The sequence below is a fragment of the Chamaea fasciata genome, unplaced genomic scaffold, assembly GCF_029207755.1.
Source record: "Chamaea fasciata isolate MVZ Bird 193981 ecotype frontalis unplaced genomic scaffold, bChaFas1.0.hap1 SCAF_2, whole genome shotgun sequence".
Lineage (NCBI taxonomy): Eukaryota > Metazoa > Chordata > Aves > Passeriformes > Sylviidae > Chamaea > Chamaea fasciata.
The window spans coordinates 114,584,529-114,597,180 of NW_027094087.1; the positions used below are offsets into that span (position 1 = coordinate 114,584,529).

Genomic DNA, 12,652 nt, shown 5'->3' on the forward strand with positions numbered 1-12,652 from the left:
ACCATAATAAAATGTAATATAATAATATAGCATAGTATTAAATAATAATAATAATAATAATAATAATTATTATTATTATTATACTTATAATCATCATCAGGATTGCTCTGAGGGAAGGAAAGAGGGCGTTGAACGCATGAATGTGAATTTCTGTCACACAGCCCGGGCTGTTTCTCCCAGCTCACCGTGATTTCTGGAGTATTCAAGGCTCTCAGCAGGGGCAATAAAACGGGTTTATCCCTGTGCAGCAAGGTTCCACCACCCTCCAGCCCAAGGGATTTTACATCTGGACTGAAATCCACCTGGAAGGTTTAAAAAGACAGGAAATTCAAAAGGAAACAATATTTTCTCTTTTTTTTTTTTCCCCTTTTTTCTTTTTTTTCTTTTTTTTTTTTCTTTCAAAAGCAAGCAAAATATTCACTTTGGAAAGAAAAATATTTGCTAAAATTCTTCTGTGACAGCCAAGTGGAAACTCTGCATCCTCCTGAACTGATCCAGCACAATTTCGCTTTTCAATTTCACTTTTTTTTCCCAAAGCAGGTGTATTTTTATAAAACTCTTGGATTAGATTTTTCATGGAGCTGCTCATCTCTAAAAACCCAGATTTTACTCTGGATTTCTCTCCAGAAAGCTGCAACTTCATTTCAAGCATCATTTAAATTCCTATTCCATATAAAAAAACCCCAAAAGCACAACCCAGACTTCTGCTTTTCCTCACCTTTTGTATCCAAATGTTTTTGGAACAGCTGAGAATTATTTCCTCCTCCAATACTTTGTGTCCAGCTCAGCTGGAAAGTTTCAGAGTCCATTATTTAATTCTGTCATTTGTTACTACATTGTGCTAAAATGATATTTTGTTTTCGCTATTGATACTTCCTGAAATCTGCAGGGATTTCCAGCAGGGAGACTGTAAATAATGAAGACTTGTTTTCATTTCCTAAAAACTCCTGGGTTAACGCTGTCCCATGCAGTTATAAAACAGAGTAAATCATTATTAGTTTAATGGTAAGCTCCATGATATATAAAGCAGATTAAATTAATTAGAATGTCTGCATCCCTCAATTAACAGGGATGGAAGAATTAATTCTGCACATTCCCACAATTTCCTTCAGGAATTCATTGGTGCTGAGCCCAGAGGGGGAGAATTTCCCCTCAATGTATCAATTTTGTAGTGTTTCCAACAGCCATTCCACAAAATTGGGATATTTCCAAATGTTTCCGAATTGGGAAATAACCAATAACCAAAATCCACTGGAAAACATTCAGGCAGGAATTTGCGAAGGGTTTTTTGAATGATCCCAGCCAGGTTTTACAGCAGGAAAAGAAAGAGAAACCAGAAGGAAAGGACAGAATAAATCAGTGCAAGCACAGAATTTCTGCCTCTGATCAAAGCCACGCAGTTCAGTTTTGGAATTAACCAAGATTTTGTGCCAAGCTCCTAAGAAAATGACAGATCTTTTCCAATTTAAGGCTGAATTCCCATTACCTGCGGCACAGCACAGAAACCTTTATCTTCCATGGTTTTAGATTCCCTCTTCAAATCCACATGATCCCTACAATAGAAAAAAACACCAGGACAGGGGCACCAAGGGTTTGTCAAAGTGCTTTAAATCTTAATTTATTTTCAATAAACTGTGGTTTTCAGAGGTCTGATCAAGTCCCCCCAACAGAGAAGCAAATTTGGAGCTGGTTCAGCTGCTTGAAAGAGAATTCGTTCCAGAGTCAATGAAAACATTCCCCTTCCTTGAAGTGAGAGGAAGTCACTGATAATTCAGTTAAATGACCTCTCCTCTGGCAAAATTTCCATCTTCCTACCTACACTGGTACTCCAAAAAAAGAAAAAATCATGGGAAAACAACAGGATTGTGCTGAAATAAGTATTGATTCAAAGAAATTTGGGATTGTGGGTCACACCTAGATCAGGACTGGGAATAATCAGGTTTTCTAAGATCTTGGGCTCTTCTGCACCAGGAAATCAGCCTTGGAAAAATTATCTTTAGTTTTTACATGGCAATTTTCCATGAAAAATACATAAATTTATCCATTTTTTACAGGGAAACTTCCCTGTTTCCGTGTAAAAATCCGATTTTGCTGCACCCTCGCGTTTTGAGCCGTCCCAAACACAATCCAAAAGTCTCTCAGCACCACTGGAAATAATGAACGATTTCCTCTGATAAACTCTGTTCGGAGTGGACCTATAAATATTATAAATATATATTTATATAAATATAAAACCTACAGTTCTGCCTCCATTGATTGAATTTTGGCCCCAACCATTCCCATTCCTGTCCTACAGGTGTATCCCTGGCCTTAAAAACCAGATTGGGCTTTAAGTGAAAATTAACTTTTGATTGTGCTGTAAGTGAAAATCGGAGCCAAAAAACATCTAAAGGACCCCAAGCAAAGTTCTGTCCTAATATAAAACTTACAAAACCAGATTTCACCTTTTTATTTTTTTTCCCTGAGCTCAGAGGAGTTTGAAATATTTTTTTGGTGCAAAGGAGGCCTCGGAAAGGAGGTAAGAGCGAGTTACAATTATTGTTGGAACTTTGGATGTAACAACTGCCACAAAACTCCTGTCAGCCCTCTGCTTTGACAGCAAATATTCAATTCATGCCTTCGTTTACTAAAGTTCAGCTGGGCATGGAAGATATTCAGTTTTCAAGTAATAACTGTGGAAAAACTGGAATTTCGGGGACTTCATCCACTGTCAGGATGTAAAAGAAAAAATTACACAAAGCCATTAGCAAGCAGCAAACCCAAGCAGTGTTAATCTCCCATAAAACAAGTCAAACTGAGGATCAGTTTGAAAAGAAAAAGTGTTTCTTACCTCATCTTTTCATAGTCACAACTTTTGGCTTTTGGCCTTCGTTTGTTTGGCTGGCTTTGGTCTGTAACGGGGAAAAGGATTTTAAACAAAGTGATCACTGCCTAAAACAAGCAAATGAAAAAAACAAAATGCACCTGGAACTCACACTTTCCTTTAAATTTCATTTCATTAAATTTTACTTTGAAATTTGATTTAGAATTTAAATTTTTTTTTTAGATTTCTACAAATTGGAGATCTTAAAAAGTGACAAAGTCAAAAGTGACACGACCGAAAAGCGTTAACACCATGAATTTGATTTTAGTTCTGTCCAACAGTATAGAGGATCAATGAAATCCTAAAGGGGAAAGGGTTCAAACAAAGAGAAGGATCTTAAAAACCTGCAAGATTATTAGAGTGGACTCCAGGCTGAAGAAATCAATCTGTCCTATAAAAACAGTTTGATAATATTGATAATAAAATTTGATTAAAACAGCTGATAATATTATATATAATGTATATTATATATATTTTTAATACATATTATATCTTCATATATGTATCTATTTATTTCCAATTATTATATAATTATGGATTGTATATTAGAATGCACACACTGTACGTTAGGTAATGTATTCTAAAAAAATATTGTGCAGTATTTTATATTAAAATTGTTTGGGATTTTTTTTTTTTTTTTGGTGTAACTTGGTGACCAATCAGAATTTCCAAAGGGAATAACAGATCCCTATGGAAGTTCAAGTTTCTCTGGGAAAAAAAAAAAAAAAAAATGATGAGGATGAATTTTTCACCTCAAAACCCCCAAGTTCAAGTTAAGTTAAAGTTAAGATCAAGCCCTGTCAATCTCCAATGTAAATAAACAGAGACAGACGGCCCTGGCAACAAAATAAATCAATGAGGGAACACTGGATGACCAAAACAAGGGAGGATTTACCACGTGAGGCCAATTAATTCACTTTTAACTCTCCAATTTCACATCAAAGACTTCACACCAAATTTACTCATCCACTTCCAAACCCCAGAGATCCGACCCTGCTGTGGGAACAATTCCTGAGCCAACAAGGAAGGAGGAAATGTGCTTTTAATGCTTTATTGTGATGGGCAAACCCAGGAATTCCTGCCCTTAACTGCAAAATCACCTTTTTATAAAATTTATTTTCTTGGACACACCCACAGGAGAAACAAGCCAGCACCTGGGATTGAAACTTTTGGGTAACCTGGTTATTGTTAGGCTGGAACCAGCAGAAAATCAGATTTGCAAACAGGAGGAGGAGTTATTAATGTTACAGACGGAATTTTAGGAACCATCTGCGCTCAAAAATGACACTCGAGAGTATTTTAAACACAAAACACTGGAAGACTGTGGGGAAAAAACAACCCAGCTGCAGGCCTGGGTGCTGTCCCTGCAGGCAGGGGAGGTGTCCCAGGAACATTCCTCAGCTAAATCCATCCCAGGGGCACTTCAAGCCTCATGCCAGGAGCAATTGCTCATCAGGAGCTCCTTAACGAGCTGGAATTGAAACGAATCAGCACAAAAACCAGAATCAGCACAAAAACCACTAAGACTCAACGCGTTCAGAGTTATCCGATGCACCACTCCTTGGGTGGATGGCTGCTGGAACTCACGGGAACTCCAAAGCCACGCGGAAAAAAAACCGCCACAAATTCCTCTAAGCAGAGATACTGAAACGATGGAGAAGAAGAATCCTTCTGAAAACACCTCCAGCACATCATCCTTTAACCACGCAAAGGCTGAGCTATTTCACTTTTCCTTCAGTTTCTGTGCTGCTTCCCCTCAAGGAACCAATCTAACAAGGAAATCTTAAGTGAGGAGCAAAGAAACCACCTCGCTATTGGAGGAAGGAATCTATCAGCATTGTTTGGCCACTGAATGATCCCATTTCAAAAGCCATTCAACAAAAATCACCGCAGCAACAATTCCCACGGAAACAACTCCTGCCCCCCCCCCCCCCCAAACAACACCCAACTTTAAAAAGCTGCTTCCAGGTAAAATTTTTAAAAAAAGCTTCAAAATAAAGGTAACAAGCAAATCCAGCTGATTTACAGTTAAAACACTTCAGGAAATTTATTAATGCCACAGAAAACATCATTTACTTACCCCACAAGCACTTAAAAATAGTAGAAGCAGAATCACTTTTCCTAGCACTTTCCATTAGGAGCGACCAAAGGTATTTAATAAAAATATACACGAGCTCAAAGAAACAGTACATGAAGACCAAAAATAGGAAGTAGCAAGAAAAATAAATCAAAACGGCCAATAACTTTACAAGAATATAATGTGGCATTAAGTTCTTTTCCATTAAAACTCCTGCAAAGTGCAGAGAACAAAGGCAAAGGGGAAAAAAAAAAATAAATAAAAAATGAAAAGGGCTCTTCCTCCCCACCCACAGCAAACTGGGGCCAGCCAGTCACTGGGAGCCTCCTCCTCCCTTCAAATCAAATATTTTTTGACTCCACAAAAGGAGGGGGAGGAGGAAGGGAGAAGAGAAAGCGAAAATGAAGCAGAGGGAATAAAAAAAGGAACGCGGGCTGTTAAGAGCATCCGTCGATGGCGGGGAAGAGGGAACTCTGCAGACCTGAGGCACTCGGAGAACACGCGGTTTTATTTCGAGGTTTTATTTCGAGGGCCGTGGGTAAAAGGGTCTCGCCCTTCAGCCACCAGCCTCGGCTGAAGGGATGCCCCAAAGAGAGAGAAAGAGAGCCAGAGGGTAAAAAGGGTAAGAGAGCAAGGGAGCTAAGAGCAAGAGAGCGAGGTCCTGGGTACAATCCGTTCTATCTCCTTTTGTGCTGAACATTCTGATTGACATCGACCAACGGGCGCGAGCTACAAACCCTGCAGGCTTTGCACACAGCCTATGAGAACTGCAGGATGACCATGCCACCCTGTATTCTAAACTCTAGAAGACTACTTCTCTTATCTGCCTTTTCCTTGATAACCTCGGGGGGGGCTGCTCCCTCGAGCCCCCCTTTGTTTGCTATCGCCCAAACCCATCACCAGCTAATCGATGTCCTCCACCCTGCCCTGCCAACATCTCAAAGCCGGCTTTCATTTCTATTTCGCTCACAGGTTTGATTATTTTTAGTATTTCTCGCTAGGCAATGGTATTTGTAGGCTTTTCCTGTCTCACCCTTCCCAACAACGGATGAACACAAATTGGTCGAGCTCGCCGCGGTTCGCGCTCTTTGGGCCAAGAAGCGGCAGATCTCTCCCAGAATTATTATCCCCATTCCTTTTTCCTTCCTTCAATTCCTCCAAAAATCAGCCACCCTGCCCCTTCTCCAGCCCCCTTCTCTGTGCCCTCCCCACGCTCCCAGGGAAGGATTTTTAATTCCCTGCCCAATTTCATCCTCTGTCGTTCCACGGCAACACGGGGAAGGGAAATTGTCCCTCGCCCTGAAGCTGCTGGGTAAGAGCTCAGAGCCCAACTTGCCAAGGAGACAAAAGGATGTCAGAGGGTCACAAGGGGATGCTGAGCACGGCTGGGAAGTGGGAGGGAGCAGATAATGAGAATTATGGGGGGTTTGGGGCAAAATTACACAACCAGAGGCAACAGCACACGGCCAAAGAGGAGCTCGAGGAAAGGAAACTCCCAAATCTTGGGGGCTCTCAGTGGGTACAACCCCAGAGAACTCTTCAAATGAGCCTCCAGGGCCGTGAAACGGCCTCCAGGAAGAGGTGGGCGCATGGAAAAGAATTCCAGAAGTGCTGTTGAGGTCTCTGGGTGGGTTGAGCACTGAGGATGAGGAGTGGCTGCTTTGGAATCCTTCAGCATGGGTTAGAGAGTTTGGTTCTGGCTGGTTTCAGCATCACCTCCCTCAGCTCAAGGCCATTCCCTGTGTCCTGTCCCTCCATTCCAGCCTCCAAGTCCCTCTCCAGCTCTCCTGGAGCCCCTTTAAGCATCAGAAGGGGATTGAAGGTCTCCCTGGAGCTTTGTCTCCTCCGGGCTAAAAAATCATCATTAAAGCACTGCTTGAACAAACAATGCACTGAAGTATCAGTTCTAATCACTTACTGTGTCATGATTGATTAAAATCCCTTCCTCTCATCATTGTCTCCACCAGGATTTATTTTACCTCCATCAGTATTTTGGGTTTGCCATCCTGAGGGACAAACTCACCCAAACTCAAACTGAAAGGATCAATTCCACCCCAAGAAAGCCTTGGGCATGAAGCAGCGCCCAGGTCTGTCACTAAACCTGGATCCAGGCCCAGCCAGGTTCCTCCTGGAGAAGGGATTTAGAAAGGCAGGAGCTCCTCACCCTCCCAGGGAACAATTCCTGCTCAAGGTCCCATCAAATCCTCCTCTGGAGCCATTCCCTGTGTCCTGTCCCTCCATCCCTGGCTCCAAGTCCCTCTCCAGATCTCCTGGAGCTCCTTCAGGCCCTGGAAAGGGCTCTGAGCTCTCCCCAAAACCTTTTCCAGGCTGAACAATCCCAGCCTGTCCTCACAGAAGAATAAACTCTTCCTTCTCTTCTCCATCACCACTTGACATCATTCCAACAAAAACAATTTCCCCCGTGACCTTCCTCACATTTTCCACCTCCCAAAAAATCCTTCAGCCCTTCCAGAGGATCACAGAGGTCCCAAGATCATCATCACTCCTCCTACAATTTATAAATTGCATTTTCTGATACACTTTCAGTGGCCTCCAAAAATCCTATTTTCAAGGGCTCTGTGCTTTGCCATCTCCTCGGGTATTTAATCGTGCCAGGAACAGGCACCAAAGTGAGAGCAGGTGGTAAAAACCCCCAGGAAAATTTAGGGAAGGATTTCCTAAAACCCTCCAGGAAAAGATTTCCTAAAAAGAAAACCCAGGAAAGGATTTCCTAAAAAAACAAACCCAGGAAAAGGATTTCCTAAAAACCCCTCCAGGAAAAGGATTTCCCAAAAAACCCCTCCAGGAAAAGGATTTCCCAAAAAAAAAACCCAGGAAAGGATTTCCTAAAATCTCCCAGGAAAATTTAGGGAAGGATTTCCCTCTGAAGCTCAGAACTGCCTGAACTTCACTTTCAGTGCAATGAAAGTAACTCAGGCACTGGGGGAGTTTTGGGGGCTGGGAATTCTCTCTGTAAAATGATTTATCCATTAAAAAAATAATCAAACGTGAACAAGGAATCACACACCTCTGGAAGCTAAAAATCCACTCTGCCCAACATTTTGTGGCCTCTTCCCTCTTTTACCTGCAGCGTTGTTTTCTGATGGAGCTTTTTCTAAACCACTAATTAATTAATTAATTAACCACAAATTCATTGTAAATATTGAAAACACAGATTGCTCTTTGATTTAGATCCTGGCTCAGGGAGAGGCGAAAGCATTTCCAGCCTGTGAAACTCAGATTTTACTCTTTAATTCCAGTTTCAATCCTGAATTCAGTCAAGGAGTTTCGAATGACAAAAGCCTTGAGGAATTAAGGCAGAAATGCAGAAGTGTCTGAGAAAGAAGTAAAAGATGATTGCCTAAGGATGTGGAAATGCACTTCTGGTTATTAATTACGGCAGCAGCAGAGGAAGAAGTGGCTCAGACTTCACAAAAAAGCAAAAAACCAACTCACTTGGAGGCTGCTCCAGCGTGGAAACTTTGCCTTCTGTTCTCTGGGGCTCAGTCACCTGACGGCAAAAATATCAGATTACAAAACTCAAACTCATCTCCCTCACTGGATGTAAACAAAGCAACAGAAAAAAAACCCCAAAACAAACCCCTCAGCAATGAAAATGTGCTGTGATATGTTCTCAATCACGAGGCAAAGAAGAAGAATTTCATTAATCAAAGCACTTTTGCAATGGTTTCCCTCCCCGGTCTGTCTCAATTTAAGATTATTTACAGATCTGACAAGAGAAATATTTCCCCCAGAAATATTCACCCTGAGGGAAGGCAAACTTACAGCCCTGCAGAGAGGTTTTCAGGAGAAAAGACAAAAAAAAAACAACCCCAAAAAAGCCCTGAGCACTTCTGGGACCTTCCCCAGGTTGGTTTCCTCTGCCAACAAACTCCAAAATTTCCATTTCCTGCCCTCCTGCTCTGGTTTCGTTTTCCCAGGATCACGTCACTGCCCAGGGCCCTCCCCCTGCCCTGAGAGCACAACCACCTCTGCTGGAACCGCCTGGAAATTCTCTTTATTTATTTATTGATCAGCATTTGCTGCATTTGGCAGCTTTCTTATCGTGCGCTTCATGGGCTAAACGGTCACGTGTAAATAGGTTTTACAGCATTGTAATATATGGGGTTTATAGATACAAAATGTAATTTTTATGTGTTTTTAATATATATCACATATAATTTGCTATCATATATAAGCCCATTATATATCATCATATATTATTATAATTATTATATATAATATATATTATGTAATGTACAATTATAGTATTATTTATATTATATAATGTACGATTATAATATACATTTTTATATATATATTCCATTGAGAAATACACAATACATTTCTATATATTATATATATGTTATATATATATGTTATATATTATACGTAACATATCATTATATATCATAAATTATGTATGTTCTATATGTTTTTATATAGAATATCTAATATATAAAGTGTAATTTGTTATCTTACAGTAAACAGCAGCAAAGACAATAAAAGTGGCACAAATCTCCCTTCAAATTAATAATTGCTTATGGTCCATTTAAAATTGAAAAAGCTACTATTACTATTATTATTATTATTATTAATAATAATAATAGTAATAATAATAATAATAACCTAATAATAATAATAATAATAATAATAATAATAATAATAATAATAATAATAATAATAATAATAATAATAATAATAACCTAAAAGTCAAAACGTGACAGTGGCTACCTCCTCCTCCAAACAACCACCTCCCTAAAAATCCCGATTTCTGAGATGGGTTTGGAAGGAAATATTCCAGGAAAAAGCAGAATTCAGCCGAAGGAATTCCAGGATTGCAGGCCCTGGAATTCCTGGGGTTTGGCAGGAAATATCCCAGGAAAATACAGAATTTAGCTGAAGGAATTCCAGGATTGCAGGCACCTGTACCTTGGCCTCGTGCCTTTGGGCACCATGGGGATGTCTGGCCTCAGCCTGGGGTTTTTTCCTCTCTTTTTCTGCTTCTTTCTGCTCCGGAGAGACTCTTGAAGGGGATTTTGATGAAGTGCAGCCTCTGATGAGGGAAAAGAGAGAAGAATCCCTGTGTTGTTCTCCATATTTTACATGTATGTTACACAAAACCCCAGATTAATTCAAATTAAAGAGAGAATTCTATATATTTTACAGGTATAGAGCATGAAAAACCAGATTAATTCAAATTAAAGAGAGAATTCTATATATTTTACAGGTATAGAACATGAAAAACCAGATTAACTCAAATTAAAGAGAGAATTCTCCATATTTTACAGGTATAAAACATGAAAAACCAGATTAATACAAATTAAAGAGAGGATTCTCCATATTTTACAGGTATAGAACATGAAAAACCAGATTAATTCAAATTAAAGAGAGAATTCTCCATGTTTTACAGGTATATAATAGGAGAAAACAGATTAATTCAAATTAAAGAGAGAATCTCTGGGCTTTTCTCCATATTTTACACGTATATGACACAAAAAAACCAGATTAATACAAATTAAAGAGAGAACTCTCCATATTTTACAGGTATATAATATGAAAAAACAGATTAATGCTAATTAATCTCACCCCTTGTAGAGGTGTGTAATCCCATTTTTAAAGATCTCATCAGTTATTTTTTACAGCTTCAAACTGCACAGTCCAAACTTGTGCAATGATGAAGCAACAGCAAAAAAAAAAAAAAAAAAAACCCACAATATTTTCTACAAAAGGGACTGGAATTGAATAATTAAATTCATATGTTTAAAAATTTATTAATGAGTAATGGCAATTAATTGCTAAAAATTAATTTTTTTAATTAACTGGCCCTGCTGCCCACAGTGCTTTGGATACTCCAGATAATTTAGTTCTTAGAAATCCTCAATACTCCAGATCAACTCTTTAATTCCATTTTTATTTACTGATAGGCAACAAAATCTATGCAATACCCACATTACACACCACTTAAACGTTGTACTAATTTAAAAGAAAATCAATTAAAAACAAAGGAAATTTGTCAACTCCCTCACTTACTTCTTCTCCACCAGAGGCTTCTTTGCCTTCTGTTTATGTTTGGTACCTAGAAAAAAAAAAAACCAACAAAACGCCCCCCCAGGATTAGATTAAATTAAATTAAAAATTGAATTAAAATGTAAAAGAAATTATTTAAAATTTAAAAGAAATTGATTTAAAATTTTTTAAAAAATTATTTAAAATTTAAAAGAAATTGATTTAAAATGTAAAAGAAATTATTTAAAATTTAAAAGAAATTGATTTAAAATTTTTTAAAAAATTATTTAAAATGTAAAAGAAATTGATTTAAAATGTAAAAGAAATTGATTCAAAATGTAAAAGAAATTGATTTAAAATGTAAAAGAAATTGATTTAAAATTTTAAAGAAATTGATTTAAAATTTAGAAGAAAAAATTTAAATAAATTGAAAAATTTAAACAAACTAAAAACTTAAAATAAATGAAATTTAAAAATTTGAAATAAATTCAAATAAAAATTGTAAATAAATGAAATTTAAAAATTTGAAATAAATTCAAATAAAAATTGTAAATAAATGAAATTTTAAAATTTGAAATAAATTCAAATAAAAATTGTAAATAAATGAAATTTTAAAATTTGAAATAAATTAATTTTTTTTAATTTAAATTTTAAAATAAATTAAAAAGAAAAAAAACCCCTGACCTGCTTTCAAAGCAAAGCTCCCAGCTTCCCAACTACCAGGGGTTTCTTGGAGGCTCCTCTTGAGTTTCTCACTCTGCTGGACCAGTTCCTTGAGCCCCTCGGGGTTTTTGTGGCACAGCTCCTGGGCTTTCTCGTTGGCCTCCAGCGCCAGATCAGCCTTGCCCAGCAGAGCCAGGGCTTTGCAATAGTGGTGGTGACCCTGGCAGGACAAAAAAAGAAAAAAAAAAGACATTTCAATTTAAAATTGACATTTCAAGGCTTTAGCCACACCCAGGAGATGAAGGATTTCCAGCCAAAACTGCTGCTGAAGAATAATCAGATTTTTAAGTGCTCAGCACAGTGAAACTGGGATAAATCATTGGGAAGAGTGAAAAAAGTTGGGTTTTTTTGGAAAAAAAAAGCAAATTTGAGGGTTTTTTGGGGTTTTTTTTTTTTTTGCTTTCTCTGCTTTGGAAAAGAGCAAATTTGCTTTCTCCCGCCCTAATCTCAGCTACTCTGCAATTTTCCAAGTATCCCTTATTTACTCTCCTTCAGGCCAGGAATATTGGGAAACACCTGCTGGCCATTGATCAGGATTTTTTTTTATATTCTACATGGATTTTTTTTTTTTTGAAGCATTCTGATAACTCCCAACATAACAAACATTTTCTTGTCTTTGCACGTGCCAAGAACCTCTTCCCAACACTGCCAGGCACTTTAAAAATAACATTTTAAACCTAAAAAAGCTCCAAGCAAAGTGCACTTGGCAGAATTCTCAGTCCACGAATCTCTGTGTTATTAATTATTAAAAATCAGCTCTGGGTTCTCATCTTGCTCTAAAATGCCCCCCCCAAAAAAGCTGATTTTGGAAAGTCTAAGAAACCAACCTTTGGCCAGTCAGGCTTGAGGATTATGGCTCTTTTTCCATCAATTACAGCTCTCCTGAGAGAAGGGAGGGGAAAGAAAAAGAAATTTATTATTTATACCCCCCCCCCCCAAAAAAAAGGTCTCTAGGCTGGTATAAAGAACATAAATATAAA

At 38.1% G+C, this 12,652-nt stretch overlaps 1 protein-coding gene across 2 annotated transcripts in view; it reads right to left on the bottom strand.

Moving 5' to 3' along the window:
* Positions 1-12,652, bottom strand: part of TTC3 (tetratricopeptide repeat domain 3) — a 50,495-nt gene that overhangs the window by 24,562 nt on the left and 13,281 nt on the right. For both annotated transcript variants that reach the window (XM_066177166.1, XM_066177165.1), the window contains exons 11-18: positions 12,500-12,554; positions 11,634-11,832; positions 10,974-11,019; positions 9,873-9,996; positions 8,397-8,451; positions 2,831-2,891; positions 1,487-1,553; positions 186-302 (exon numbers count right to left, since the gene is read on the bottom strand). In XM_066177166.1, coding sequence (XP_066033263.1) covers positions 186-302; positions 1,487-1,553; positions 2,831-2,891; positions 8,397-8,451; positions 9,873-9,996; positions 10,974-11,019; positions 11,634-11,832; positions 12,500-12,554 — 724 coding nt within the window. The remainder of the gene's footprint in view (positions 1-185; positions 303-1,486; positions 1,554-2,830; positions 2,892-8,396; positions 8,452-9,872; positions 9,997-10,973; positions 11,020-11,633; positions 11,833-12,499; positions 12,555-12,652) is intronic.